The 12,900-nt window shown below is 34.1% G+C and overlaps 1 protein-coding gene across 2 annotated transcripts in view; it reads right to left on the bottom strand.

Annotated features, from left to right (window-relative positions):
* The window catches only part of NEGR1 (neuronal growth regulator 1), a 904,198-nt gene that overhangs the window by 526,846 nt on the left and 364,452 nt on the right, over positions 1-12,900 (bottom strand). For both annotated transcript variants that reach the window (XM_037826916.1, XM_037826917.1), the window contains exon 2: positions 6,077-6,309. In XM_037826916.1, the coding sequence (XP_037682844.1) occupies positions 6,077-6,309 (233 nt within the window). The remainder of the gene's footprint in view (positions 1-6,076; positions 6,310-12,900) is intronic.

Raw genomic sequence — 12,900 nt, 5'->3', positions numbered from 1 at the left:
CAATCACAGAAAATTAATGGCAACATCCTGCTCTACAGATCAGAAAAGAAAGAAAGAAAGAAAGAGAAAGAAAGAAAGAAAAAGAAAGAATTTAAGAAAAGAAAAGAAAAACAAATATGTACTCTGGAAGAAAAGCCAGTATTCAAATGAGCTCAACTAACCTCATGCTTGATGGACTCTAGTAGCTAAATCAATAATACTCTAATCAATTTCAATATACTTATAGATATAAGTGAGATAATGGTTTCTTAGAAATTGGTCTGATACACACTGCCACATAACCATGGCAATAGCAGCCAGGTTGGATTCTATTAAAAAAAAAAAAAAGCTGAAAATGCTCATCTGAGAAGTTTATTTATTTTTAATTACTATGTAATACTTAAAAAAGCTTACCAGACATAAGTCCAGATGGGTGGGCCAAAATCTGTCTAAGAAGATATATTTGTAGGGGATAATCTTGCTGAAATCCAGATCTCAAATGACACCTAGAAGATTTACTATTCCCAAGTTGTACAAATTAGACATACATGTTTTGAACTCTCTAGATACTAACTATTCTCTTCCTAAACCTCAATAATATTACCTCATATATTTCAAGTGATTAAATATTTCTCATTAAATAAAGTACTTTGAGGAATATTTTCTTCCTACAGAGCTTTTCAGAAAGCTACTAATGACGGGCTTATTAGCTTTTCCCCTCCTACTCCTACTTCTTCTTCCCTCCTCCTTCTTCTTCTCCTCTTCCTCCATTTTTTTTTTCCCAAATCAACAAGTTTAGTCTACTTCGTTGTATCTAGAGTATATGAATAGTATTTTAAAGACCAATTATCAATTTTACTTCAATGATATTCCTATTCAGCGATGAGGTATTTCTTCAAAAATGCTTCCAAAATGTTGTCTTCATAAATTACAAATCTGGATATTTTAGACCAACAGAAACGGAAGAATTGGGTGTTTTTCAGCATGGTCCCTGTGTTTCTAGGATTCCATCATGGGGAAAATATGTAAGGACAAACACAACGTTATTTGCATCATTTATTGGACTTTAATTGGTCTTTGAAACTATGATCAGTAGTTAATATTGATTAAGCTCTCCAAGCTCTGTTTATTCTCTCTCCCATTGAATCTGCACCATAATGTGACTTGGGATATACAGGTAGGAATTCCTGGAGAGGGAATGGGAATGAGTATGTATATCCCTATCCAAGTAACTTCTAACAAATATTTAATATCAATTTCTCACCTAATTTTAGAGAGTAAATGATAAACATTTTCTTACAAGCAGATGGTATGTATTTATCATCAAAATAAGGTGTTGGTAAAAATTTGTCTTATCTACTTAACACTATGAAGAAGATTAAATTACATATTTGAAAACTAAGGTCACTTTTGGGAGACATTCTCCCTAGATTTACTGGCAGTAACTCCATCAGCAAGTCATCATCTTTTTCACTTATCAAGTGTATGTGTGCCTTGTCAAGGTTCTACATTCATTAAAAAGATGTTAACATTAGATTAGGATGTGGTGGTCTTTAAAGATTATGGCTCTATACTTGTGGACACATAGAATAATGGCTCTCCAGACATGTATATCTAAACATAATTTAAAATTATCTGCACCTCAATTCTTATTCAAAGACCCACTGAGAGAAATAGTGTTTTTGAAGGTTTGTCACAAGAAATATAAGTTCTACAATTTATTAATAGATTAAAGAGATAATCAAAAAGCTCTGTATCTGTTATTAAACCTGTATCTTGTTGAATTTATTTTTAGATGTTTAATTTTTTTTTTCCTTTCCTTCATTTCAGCTTATATTGAGAGGTGCTACAAGAAACTATCCTACGAATGTACTCTGCCGTTGTTGCTGAAGATGTCTTTTATATCTCACAGGGATTCTATACAATGACTCACAGCAGAAGTGATTCTCCATTCTAAGTAACAGGATCAGGGTACTGAGAGAAATAAATGTTTTAGGCTTATAAATAATGAAATGAATAACTTATTGGATTCCCTCTCTGTATTGGCTGCAGGAAATCTTAGAATTATTTTTTTGTCAGTTTCTAAAAGTATTTAGAGATCATGACACAAATTTTATGGCCTCACCTCTGACTGCATCCTCCTATTTCTTCTATTTATCTTAGTATACTGAATATACTGAATAATTCTTTATATGCCACCTTAAATCGTTCCTAACATAAAATAGAGTGTTAATTATAAATAGTGGTTGAAAGCTTTGTCTTTCCACATTACAAAGTCTTTCTCAAAACAATGACTAGGCCAGAAGCAAGGATCTAACATTATCACAGTTTCAGATCTTTGGGAAGCAGACTCTGAAACAAGACAGGTTTTAGAGTGCAGAATGCTTAAGAGGGAGAGCCCTTGTGATCAACCTCTGTGGAAGGGATAGGTAAGGGAAGGACTGAAAAGAGACAGAAGCTGATCTGCAGTTCAGGCTGGACCACAGCTGCAGCCAACTCGATGAGGGGAGCTCTAGAGAAAAAATGTCCCAACAGAGATATCCCACGTTGAGCTGAAAAGGAGGCAACTTTACACTTCCTGCCTTAATCAGCTATTAGATATTGGCTACCCTGGGAAGGGCTTGACCTTGGGCAAGGAGGCCCTCTGTAGCTGAGGTAATCTTCAAAAGGGCTTACCACTAAAGTTTGTCTGCTGATGGCACTCCAGCAGCTGGAGAAGGAAGGCCATCCTTGAAGAAGGCTCTGTATAGTGTGCCACCCACTTACTACAAATTCCCTAGGTAAGTGATATACCCTGGGAAGTCAGATGGAGAAATTAAATACCCTGGAGATGTTATTTTGGGCTTAGAATTATGTGTAATCAAATCTCCTCCTACTTTTCTAGAGAAAACCTAGACTTTCTCTCTGAAAGCGCGAAGTTCTGTGATAAACATTTCATATATTTTTATTTACTATACAACATCTGTGTTTGTCAGTTTTGTGCTATATACAATCTAGATTTCAATCACTATGGAAAACTCAAAGTAGAAACATCCTTGTCATATATTTGAGTGGACAGAATTTACATTTCATCTTTTCTGTCATCATGGTACTGTAAGAGGAGCTGTGGCTTCATAGATGCCCTCCAGCCTCATACATTTTTATACTCATGAACAAGGAAGATTGCTTTTAGCAAATATGGCACCAGAGGATTTGAAACATGAACAATTAGCTAACTTGATTTCTCAGCACCAGATTATATATAGGTAATGAAAAAATGCATTTCTTATTAAGTCTGTTAGGCAATTTCTACCCCCTTGAAGCAAAACTCCAAATCATAACAGTCTTAAAATTCCATGAGTACCTACATTGTTCAACTCAGCTGGTGAAAGAAAGGCATGAAGAGAAATAGAACATATTTGCACAATAAACACTTGCATTAGGGGCCACTGAGTAAAATTTACATGGTGATCAATACAAGTTTTAGGTAATTGTTATTTTCAATTTCATAATACGTTATTTCTTTTCAAATTAAAAGTAAGTGATCAGCAGATTTGTTTTGTCATTTTTTTTTGTTCTCCGAATAAACCTTAAAGATCAGTTGATCTGATTCCTCCTTTCTCAGATGAGAATACCGTAGTTGGGAGAGGTTAGGTAATAGTCCATTTTGCAGGGTAAATCAGGATTGGAACCCAAGTTTTCTGACTTCTTCACCAGGTTTGTTTCCCCATTGCTCCCTTAATTAATATTAACAGTTCTAAGAAATCAATAGCATCAACTAATTTCCCGTGCATAGTGTCTGGGTTGGAAAGAGGTCCCCTTTATTATCCCCTCTCTAAAATGCTTTAAAAAAAGAAAAGTTCCCCTGAGTACATCATTGCTACAATTTAAATGAGCTTTGTTTTTACCAGCCAATATTTATTTGACATCAGTGATGAATACAGTATTTCTTCAATTGCTAACTTTCTTTATCTTGACAATAAACTGAATAAAGCCTTGACAAATTGTTAGTCAAAGAACATACACTTCACAACTACTGAGATATACCTGAGCATCTGACAACCTAAAAAAACTTAGAGACTGAAGAGGTGTGCACATCAGTTTATTTTTGTCATTGAGAGAAAATGTAACTTAAGTGGGGTTGACTTTTTATGACATTTATTTAGTTCTTGAATTGACTGACAAGCCTATTAATGTATTCCCTGAACTTTATTAATGTAATTGGAAAACTGCTCACATGTCAATCAAATTCTAATAAGTAATTACTTTCATAAATACTGTAAAATTGTTAGTTTTTAATTTGATCCAACCACATACTTTCAAAACGCTACAATGAATTTCCTTTTTCTATAGAAACAAGATATTATACTGACAAAGTATCCAATAGGTGCACTCTTAACTGCACAAAAAAATCATCATCATCAAATGGCCAGCAAAAAGATGTGGCAGTTAGGTATATAACATTTTTTAAAAATGTGAACAGCAATAAACCATTTAAGTAATAAAAGGTTATAAATCCTATGGGAATTAAACATGTGTCTGGGAAAGGCCTATATATCCATGATCTGTTTTTAAATTATGGTCCAAATATGGAACAAGAGAGTGGACAAAAAAAGGGATACATTTAGTTTTCAGAAATTTATCATCCAAAGCTATAAGAAGCAAAATGTCTATATTTCAAGTGATTCAAATATATTACTGCCCAAGTATACTTTTTCTCATATATCAAAAATCTTTTGTGGTCTTTGAGCTAGAAACCCAAGTCAAAGAGCACAGAACTGAACAGGAAAACAGGATTAGGCTTGGCTAACAGAAGAAAAGTATTTTTTTTAAATCTTGTAATCTCATATCAGTTTTTGAAACTGGACAAAATCCTACCTGGATGATCTCTGAATAAACATGGACTACTGGAAAATTTCATAGTAATCTAGTATGCCACTTTTAAATAATGAACTTCTCCAGAGTCTGTAATGGTCTTTAATAAGAAAGACATTGAGGAAATTCATTGATTTATTCTTCAATTTATACTTTCCCCCTAAAAGTTAATTTTTTTAATTAAAAAGTTTAACCCTATCACAAAGTAAAAGTATTTACTAATAAATGAGGCTGTACTTGAATTCAGATTTGTCTTTGAGTAAGGAAAGAAAGATCAATTAATAAATTTATAGATTAACTATATTTTCAAGACTTAAGCCATGCACCCAAATTAATGCTTAGGCTTGATTTATTAAAGGGTAAACTCAGAGATAGAACAACTAACCAACTGCTTACTCAGCTTTCCTCCTAGGAATAAAATATGCATACAATGGCAATACTTTATCACATAATTTGTTATTAATTTTACTTTGAAATCCTACAATGTCATTTTGAGTTCCACAGAGCATATTTCTGTACAAGCACCACATAATTAATCTAGAAAGCACAAGGAAATAGTGTAAAAGGGCAAAACTGTACATTCTCCAATCTCTTGGTAATATGATTGCAATTTTATTGAAAAGTATTTGTATTGGGGGTGCATAGGCTCTCATGTTTTACTGTGCAAGAGATTAAAATAATGTGATGATTCGCTTGTTGGAGATGGTAGGTTATCTAGTATAATTTATGATCTATTGAAAGCAAATAAAAAAATAAAGCATTGTGCATGAATTTTTTTCAATTACATTATATTTAAAGAGAGTAATTCTAGAAGTTTGCAAATTGTATTGTGCCATGAATTAAGTAAACAGAAGTGGGATTCAGACAGAGTGCTGGAAGGCTGGAGGATTACTTTGAAAGTTACCATCCATATTCCAACAAGTTCTAACATTGTAATGTATTCATGATGGTTTCTCAAAGATTTATGGAATGGGTGATTCAAACAAAGACACAAAGTGAATCATATACAAATATCATAATTTGGCATTAATGGATATTTCTTGATTGTGATAAGTGGGGATTTGTGTGCCTGTAATGGCCATTATACTTAATGGAATCTATGAACATAAATCTCTGAAATCAATGACAACATATCTTTCAACATTATAAGTTGCTTCTGAGTCACTGTAATAGTCATTTTAATCTAATATTGATCATTTGTAAGCACAGCCTTTCACAATATAGCAGTTATGGAAATGCATACCTTGCACAGTTAGATGCACTTGCATTGTTCTCGGTGTATGTTGAGTCTGAACAGAACACGTGTATGGGCCATCATCTGTCACATCTACATTCTGTATCTGGAGGCTGTAGTCCCTTTTATTCAATGTTGAAATTGAAACTCGAGGATCCACTGACCACTTATCTCCTCCCGCAAAAATAATACTTGACCGGTTCAGCCAGGCACCCTTTGAAGCTCCATCTTCTAAATAACACCTACAAATTACCAGAGAGAGAGAATTATATTAATCAAAATGAAAATGACAGAAAACATTATCCTTGTTCTGAGTGTATTTCCATAAGCTGAATAATAGCACGGCAACAAATGCAAACATCAGACACAAACTGAGGAGATGTGAACATACTGAGATAACTTCCATTCCCAAAACAAATGTGAAAAACAACCTACATACTGTTTTTGTTCATTTGTTTTCTATTATGTGTGCATGTGTGTGTGTGTGTTTCACATTCAAAGCCAGTCAAAATCTACTTTTATTCACTCTGGACAATAAATTAAATTAAATTAAATTAAATTAGGTCAAATGACTTTCAACATAAAAACACACTTCTTTGTTTGAAATTATAGAAGTAGAAAAGGTCTATGAGTTAGCCTGGTGTAACCAGTCCAATTCTGCATATAATGATCCAGATGCCTAGAGCTTAGAATAGTACCATACGCATGTTACTTTTAAACATTATCAGCATTTTTAGAGTGGTAAGCCTGTACACTAAAGCTGTAAACTGCATTTTATTGATAATACTGCTGCCTTGATTAAAAGTAGCAATACTAATATAATACTTTTAGTAGCAAATCCTTGTTGTCCTTTCAGTAAACTGATGAATAGAGTTCCAGGCAGCATTCATTTATCTAACACATATTTATGGAGTATTTCAGTAAAAACCTTGGCCTTACCAAAAAGAAGGTCTGACCTATGCCTTCAGCTTCCAACTGTGGACCCTGGGACTTGTATGCCTGATAGGAATGTCTTTGTTTGCCTGGGAACATTGGGTCATATAAATAGTCTAATAATGTGATTTAGGATGGGGGATGCCATACTGTTTAGTGTTTGAATGGGAGCTGGATAAACCAGAAACACTAACAATGTGACTTAGACAGGGGGCTTTGGGTAACAGGGTTTCAGTTGTTTCGGAGACTCAGATCAGCCACATAGACAATCAATCAATCAATCATGCCTATGTAATGGAACTCCAGTAAAATCTCTGAACACCAAAGCTCAAAGAGCTTCCAAAGTTGTAACACTCCATGCATTTTGTCACACATTGATATCATGAGAGTAATATGTCTTGACTCCATAAGGTGAGGACAACAGAAGCTCTGTGTTTGATACTTTTCCTAAAGCTCCCCTATGTGCTTCTTCCCTGGCTGCTTTAAATCTGTATTCCTTCCCTGTAACAAACCGTACTTGCGAGTATAATAACTTTCAGTGATTTCTGTGAGTATTTTTAGTGGATTATCAAACATGAAGGTGGTTTTGGGAACACCCCAAATTTGCAGTTGGTGTCAAAAGTGAAGGTAGTTTTGGAGAATTTGCCCTTTTTTTTTTTTTTTTAAATTAGAGCATTTGTAGGTTTACAGAGAAATCATGCAGAAAGTATGGACTTCCCATATACCCCTTTGTCACAAACACAGTTTTCCCTATTATTACTATTTGCATATTGTGTTAAATTGATGAAACAATATAATAATTATCCTATTAATTTAGCACTGTTTATATTAGGGTTCACTCTTTTTGTTGTACATTCTTTGATTTTTTAATGGTAACTTACATACTGCCTAAAATTTCCCTTTTCAAATTTACAATTCAGTGGTGTTAATTAAATTCACAAAGTTGTGCCTCCATCACCGTCATCCATTGCCAAAATTTTTCCACCACTCCAAACAGAAACTCCACACCAATGAAATATTAACTACCCTTTCCAGCCCCTGGTAACCTTTATTCTAATTTCTGACTGTAAGACTGCATATTCTGCTTATTTCCTATAACTGAGATCATCAAGTATTTGTCCTTTTGTCATGTTGTGACTCAACATGATATCTTCAAGTTTCATCCATGTTGTAGCTTTCAGGAGAATGTCATTCCTTTTTACAGACAAATAATATTCCATTGTATGTAAATACTACATTTTGTTTATAGATTCATCTGTTGATGGACACTGGGTTGCTTCCACTTTGGGCAAATTTGCAAGCCACTATGAACATCAGTGTGCAAATATCTTTTTGTGTCCCTGCTTTCAATTCTTTTGGGTATACATACAGAGAAGTGGGATTGCCAGGTCATTTGATAATTCTATACTTAATTTTCTGAGGAATTGCCAACTGTTTTCTACAGAGGCTAAACCATTATACATCCCCACCAACAATGTATGAGTATTCCTATTTCTCCACATCCAACACTTGATACTTTGTTTTTTCCCATTTTTTTGATTGTGAACTTTAACATATATATATATGTAACAGTGATAACTTTCAACGTACGATTTCACAAGTAGTTAGCAAATCTCAAAAAATGTCATGGGTTACAGTTCCAAACTTCAGTCATTTCCATTATTGTAAAATATAATACACACACAGAAAGGTGTCATCTCTTCATGTACAACAAGCAGTCATATAGGTAATTTCAAAAGTTGTTATGGGATACAGTTCCACAACTTCAGTTCTTTCCTTATTATGTAATATAAGGTATATACAGAAAGGTGAATACCTTCAAAGTACAATTCAATGAGCAGCTATAGAGCAAATCCAAGGGATGCTATACACTACAGTTCCACCATGTCATTTACCTCCTTCCACCCATTCCAACACCCCAGCATCCAAAATATATATATATATATATATAAAATTATATAAAGTTTCAGTATTCATAGACCTTTGTTCAGTCTTATCTTGTTTATTGCTACTCCTTCCTCTCACTTAATCTCTTTCTCCATCTTCAGTGTCTAAGCAGTGAGCATCCTAACTTGTTCATATTAAAAGGGGGGTGTTGACAGTATGGTGAAGGGGGCCACATCTGATAGTTGATCTTAAATTGGCTGTTGCCTCTGGGTTTTAAGACTTGTCTGGTATAGGAACACTCTGGTGGATTTAAGTCTCTGAAAGATAAAATAGTAGCCATTCTAGTGGGTGTGAGAGAGGATCTCATTGTAGTTTTGATTTTCTTTTCTCTAATGGCTAAAGATATTGCACATCCTCCCATGTTTTTATTGGCCATTTGTATACCTTTTTTTGGAGAAATGTCTATTTGAGTCATTTTCCCATTTTTATTTGGGTGTTTGCTTCTTTTGTTTTTGAATTGTAGGATTTCTTTTGCAGGTATTAAATTTCTATTTGATATATACTTCCAAATATTTTTTTCCCATTATTGAGGTTGTCTTTTTGCTTTCATGACAAGTGCTTTGTTGCACAAAAGTTTTTTGTTTTTTTGTTTGTTTTATTTTGTTTTTTAACTTTGATGAAATCTCTCTTTTTTTTTTTTTTTTGTTTCCTCTTTTGCTGCTTATGCTTTTGGTACTGTCTACAAGACCAGTGCCTAACACAAGGTCCTGAAGATAGTTCTTTATGTTGTCTTCAAGGATTTTTATACTTTTAATTCTTAAATGTAGGTCTTTGATCCATTTTGAGTAAATTTTTTTATATGCTGTCAGGTAGGGGTCTCCCTTCATTCATTTGCATATGTCTATCCACTTCTCCCAAGACCATTTGTTGAAGACTATTCTTTCCCACTGAGTGGCCTGGATACTCTTGCCAAAGATTAGCTGGTCAGAGTGTAAGGGTTTATTTCTGAACTTTCAATTTTGTGCCATTTGTCTATATGTCTGTCTATTTGCTTTATAATATGTTTTAAAATTGGGAATTGTGAGTTCTCTAACTTTATTTTTGTTTTTCAAGATTGTTTTGGCTATTCAGGGTTGCTTTCCCTTCCATATAAATTTGATGATTGGTTTTTCCATGTCTGCAAAGAAATCTGTTGGAATTTTGATTGGAATTGTGTCAAATCTGTATATTGTTTGTAGTCTTCCTATCCATGAACATAGAATGCCATTTCATTTATTTCAGTCTTCTTTAATTTCTTTCAGCAATGTTTTGTAGTTTTCCATGTATACTTCTTTTATATCCTTGGTTAAATTTATTCCTAGATATTTGATTTTCTTAATTGCTATTGTAAGTGGGATTTTTTTCTTGATTTCCTTGGGTTTGTTCATTACTAGTATATAGAAACACCACTGATTTTTGTGTGTTGATCTTGTACCCCACCATTTTGCTGAATTAATTTATTAGCTATAGGGGCTTTGTTGTGAATTTTTCAGGGTTCATTATGTATAGCAACATGTTATCTATAGACAGGGAGAGTTTATTTTGACTAAAGCTTGCACAAGATATATGAAATATAAAGGAGGACTAATTGACTCAGAAAGGAGGTTGGATGTGTGGAATAAGGCTTTCTGGAATAGTAAATGCCTGAGATAAACAGTGATGAGTGGAAGGTACAGCATTCTAGACAGAGAATGCTGTATGTGGATGGGTCAAGGGAAAGGTGAAATAGAGAGGCAGACATTTTGAGGAAGTACTATTGGGTATGAGGAATGAGAAATGAAATTGGAAAGATCAACTAAAGCTAGATGATGACTGCAAATATAACGGCAATTAGTGGATTTTAAGGCCAAATTTGAAGCTATTTATTTAAAGTTTTATCCTGTAACTGGATTTTAAAAATATCGCTTTGTATCTAAGAGAAATCAGGCACGTCAAGACATAGAACAGAAGATGGCTGTGGTCATATGCCAGTGATTTTGCTGAGGCTTCGAATTCTATGTTTCATCTTGAAAACCTGTTACAAATTAAAAACTGGTTCTCTTAAATGAGTACAAAGCACAGCTACAGAATGAAAACACACATACATCAAAATAGTTTGACAGCATTTCTACAGAATACCTTGGGGGACTGAACACAGTGTTTGAGATTGCTACAAAATTGCAAGCTGAATGCAACAGTGGAGGCTGCTGCCAACTGTATGAAACTAATCAGTGGGTAAAAAACTAAGGAACAAGGTGCACTTCAGAGTCTAATTTGCAGTCAGCTTCACCATCTATAGAATCTGAACTAGTAGAAATCTTAAAGGTCATCGTTAATTGAAAAGCTTTTCCTTATGTATTTAAAGCAGAAAATAAAACTCCTTTTAATGATATAATTAAACAACTGAAATATATTGTCATTCTGAATAGTTTGCAGAGAGAAGATGGGACATATTTCCCATTTTGCAGGATCACACAACTGGCTAGCACAGGGTGGAACTCTGAAGTACCTCTGCCAGGACTGTGATAATGCCACAGTATGTGTCATTTAGTATCTTCAGTCATCAAATGGTCATTGTGTGACCTCTGCATTTTGTGGCCTTTGCATGAACTTATTCAGTGGTCACAACTCTGCAGGATATGAATTGCTATGCCCAATTCATCATTAGAAAATAAATGGAGATGTTTAGGTTGAATTGCCCAAGTCACACTCTCAGTTGGTAGCAAAGCTGAATTCATATCCAGAGTGTCCCTTTCCATAGTCAATGGCGTTTTCACTGTAACACAGATCAAAGACTTTTAAAATAGGTTTTAGGAATGGGAAGATGATTAGAATGTTGTAGAAATTACTGCAAGTAATTTCTTATTTAGTGAATGTGCCCAACTGCTTAACCTGTCTTATTCAAAAGGAGGCAGAAAATTAATTATTAATGGATATTTCACCATGAAAGTCTGATTTAAAACACTCTGTCTGGCATTTTCCTTTCCCTAGAGGCAGAAGCAATTTTACCTTTATTTTGGGGGTGTCAGGAAGACTGCAGAGATTAACCAACTTTTATGTAACAGAGCTTTCATGGACCTGATCAGGGTTACAACTCCTAGTCTTAGTTTAAGCATCTATTTATCAATTCCGGTATGTCAAGGGCCATCAGAGAAGAAGAGTAGGGATTAAATTCTTCACTGTGAAATATGAATAAGGGCATCCATTAGGTCCTCTTGGTTTGGAGAACTTTAATTTCATAATTGCCAGAGGTCTCAAAGCAAAGTTTTTCAAGACATACATTAGGATGACAACTGAATAAGATTAAGGGAGAAAATGGTCTTGGCATTACTTCCTTAGATTTCTGTAGAATTATTCTCAGCACTGGGTTATAGCCTAAATAACCCAACTTACCATATATGGAATTTTAGATATTGAGAATAGCAAGGTCTAGGCATGACTTTTCATTTCATAAAATCAAAAGATATTTATATACAGAATATAGAGTTTTAAGGTAAAATATGAGATCATTATATAATATACATGAACTAGGCCAAATACACAAATACACACACAAACATATGTATGTATGTGTGTGTGTGTGTGTTTGGTTTATTGTGCTCATTATTATAAAGTTTCCTTGAGAATAAGGACTGTGTCTTCTACCTCCTCTTTTTCCTCTACCTCTTTAGCATTTTTTTTTTCCTTTACAATACAAAGAGACATTTGATATATATATAGTTCTGTAAGGAGGGACAGGAAGGTTATGATTAGGTGAGGGGTTGGATGGGGGAGTGGGGATACCAATTTAGTTTGCCCTCATTTGGCACCCAAAACTTTTTTCTTGGTTTAAGACCTCTGGTGTCTATAAATGTAAATATGTTAGAAACCTGACACATGCACAATTTAAAATCCATCAAGGATGATAAAATATGCACATGAATACCCATCACACAGAACAGGAAGTGATAAATGTCATAATTAAATTTTTGCTATAATGAATTATTGAGATTGCT

The sequence above is a fragment of the Choloepus didactylus genome, chromosome 2 (genome assembly GCF_015220235.1).
Source record: "Choloepus didactylus isolate mChoDid1 chromosome 2, mChoDid1.pri, whole genome shotgun sequence".
NCBI lineage: Eukaryota > Metazoa > Chordata > Mammalia > Pilosa > Megalonychidae > Choloepus > Choloepus didactylus.
Note: the sequence above shows the minus strand (reverse complement) of the source record. Positions and strands in the feature narration are given on the sequence as shown.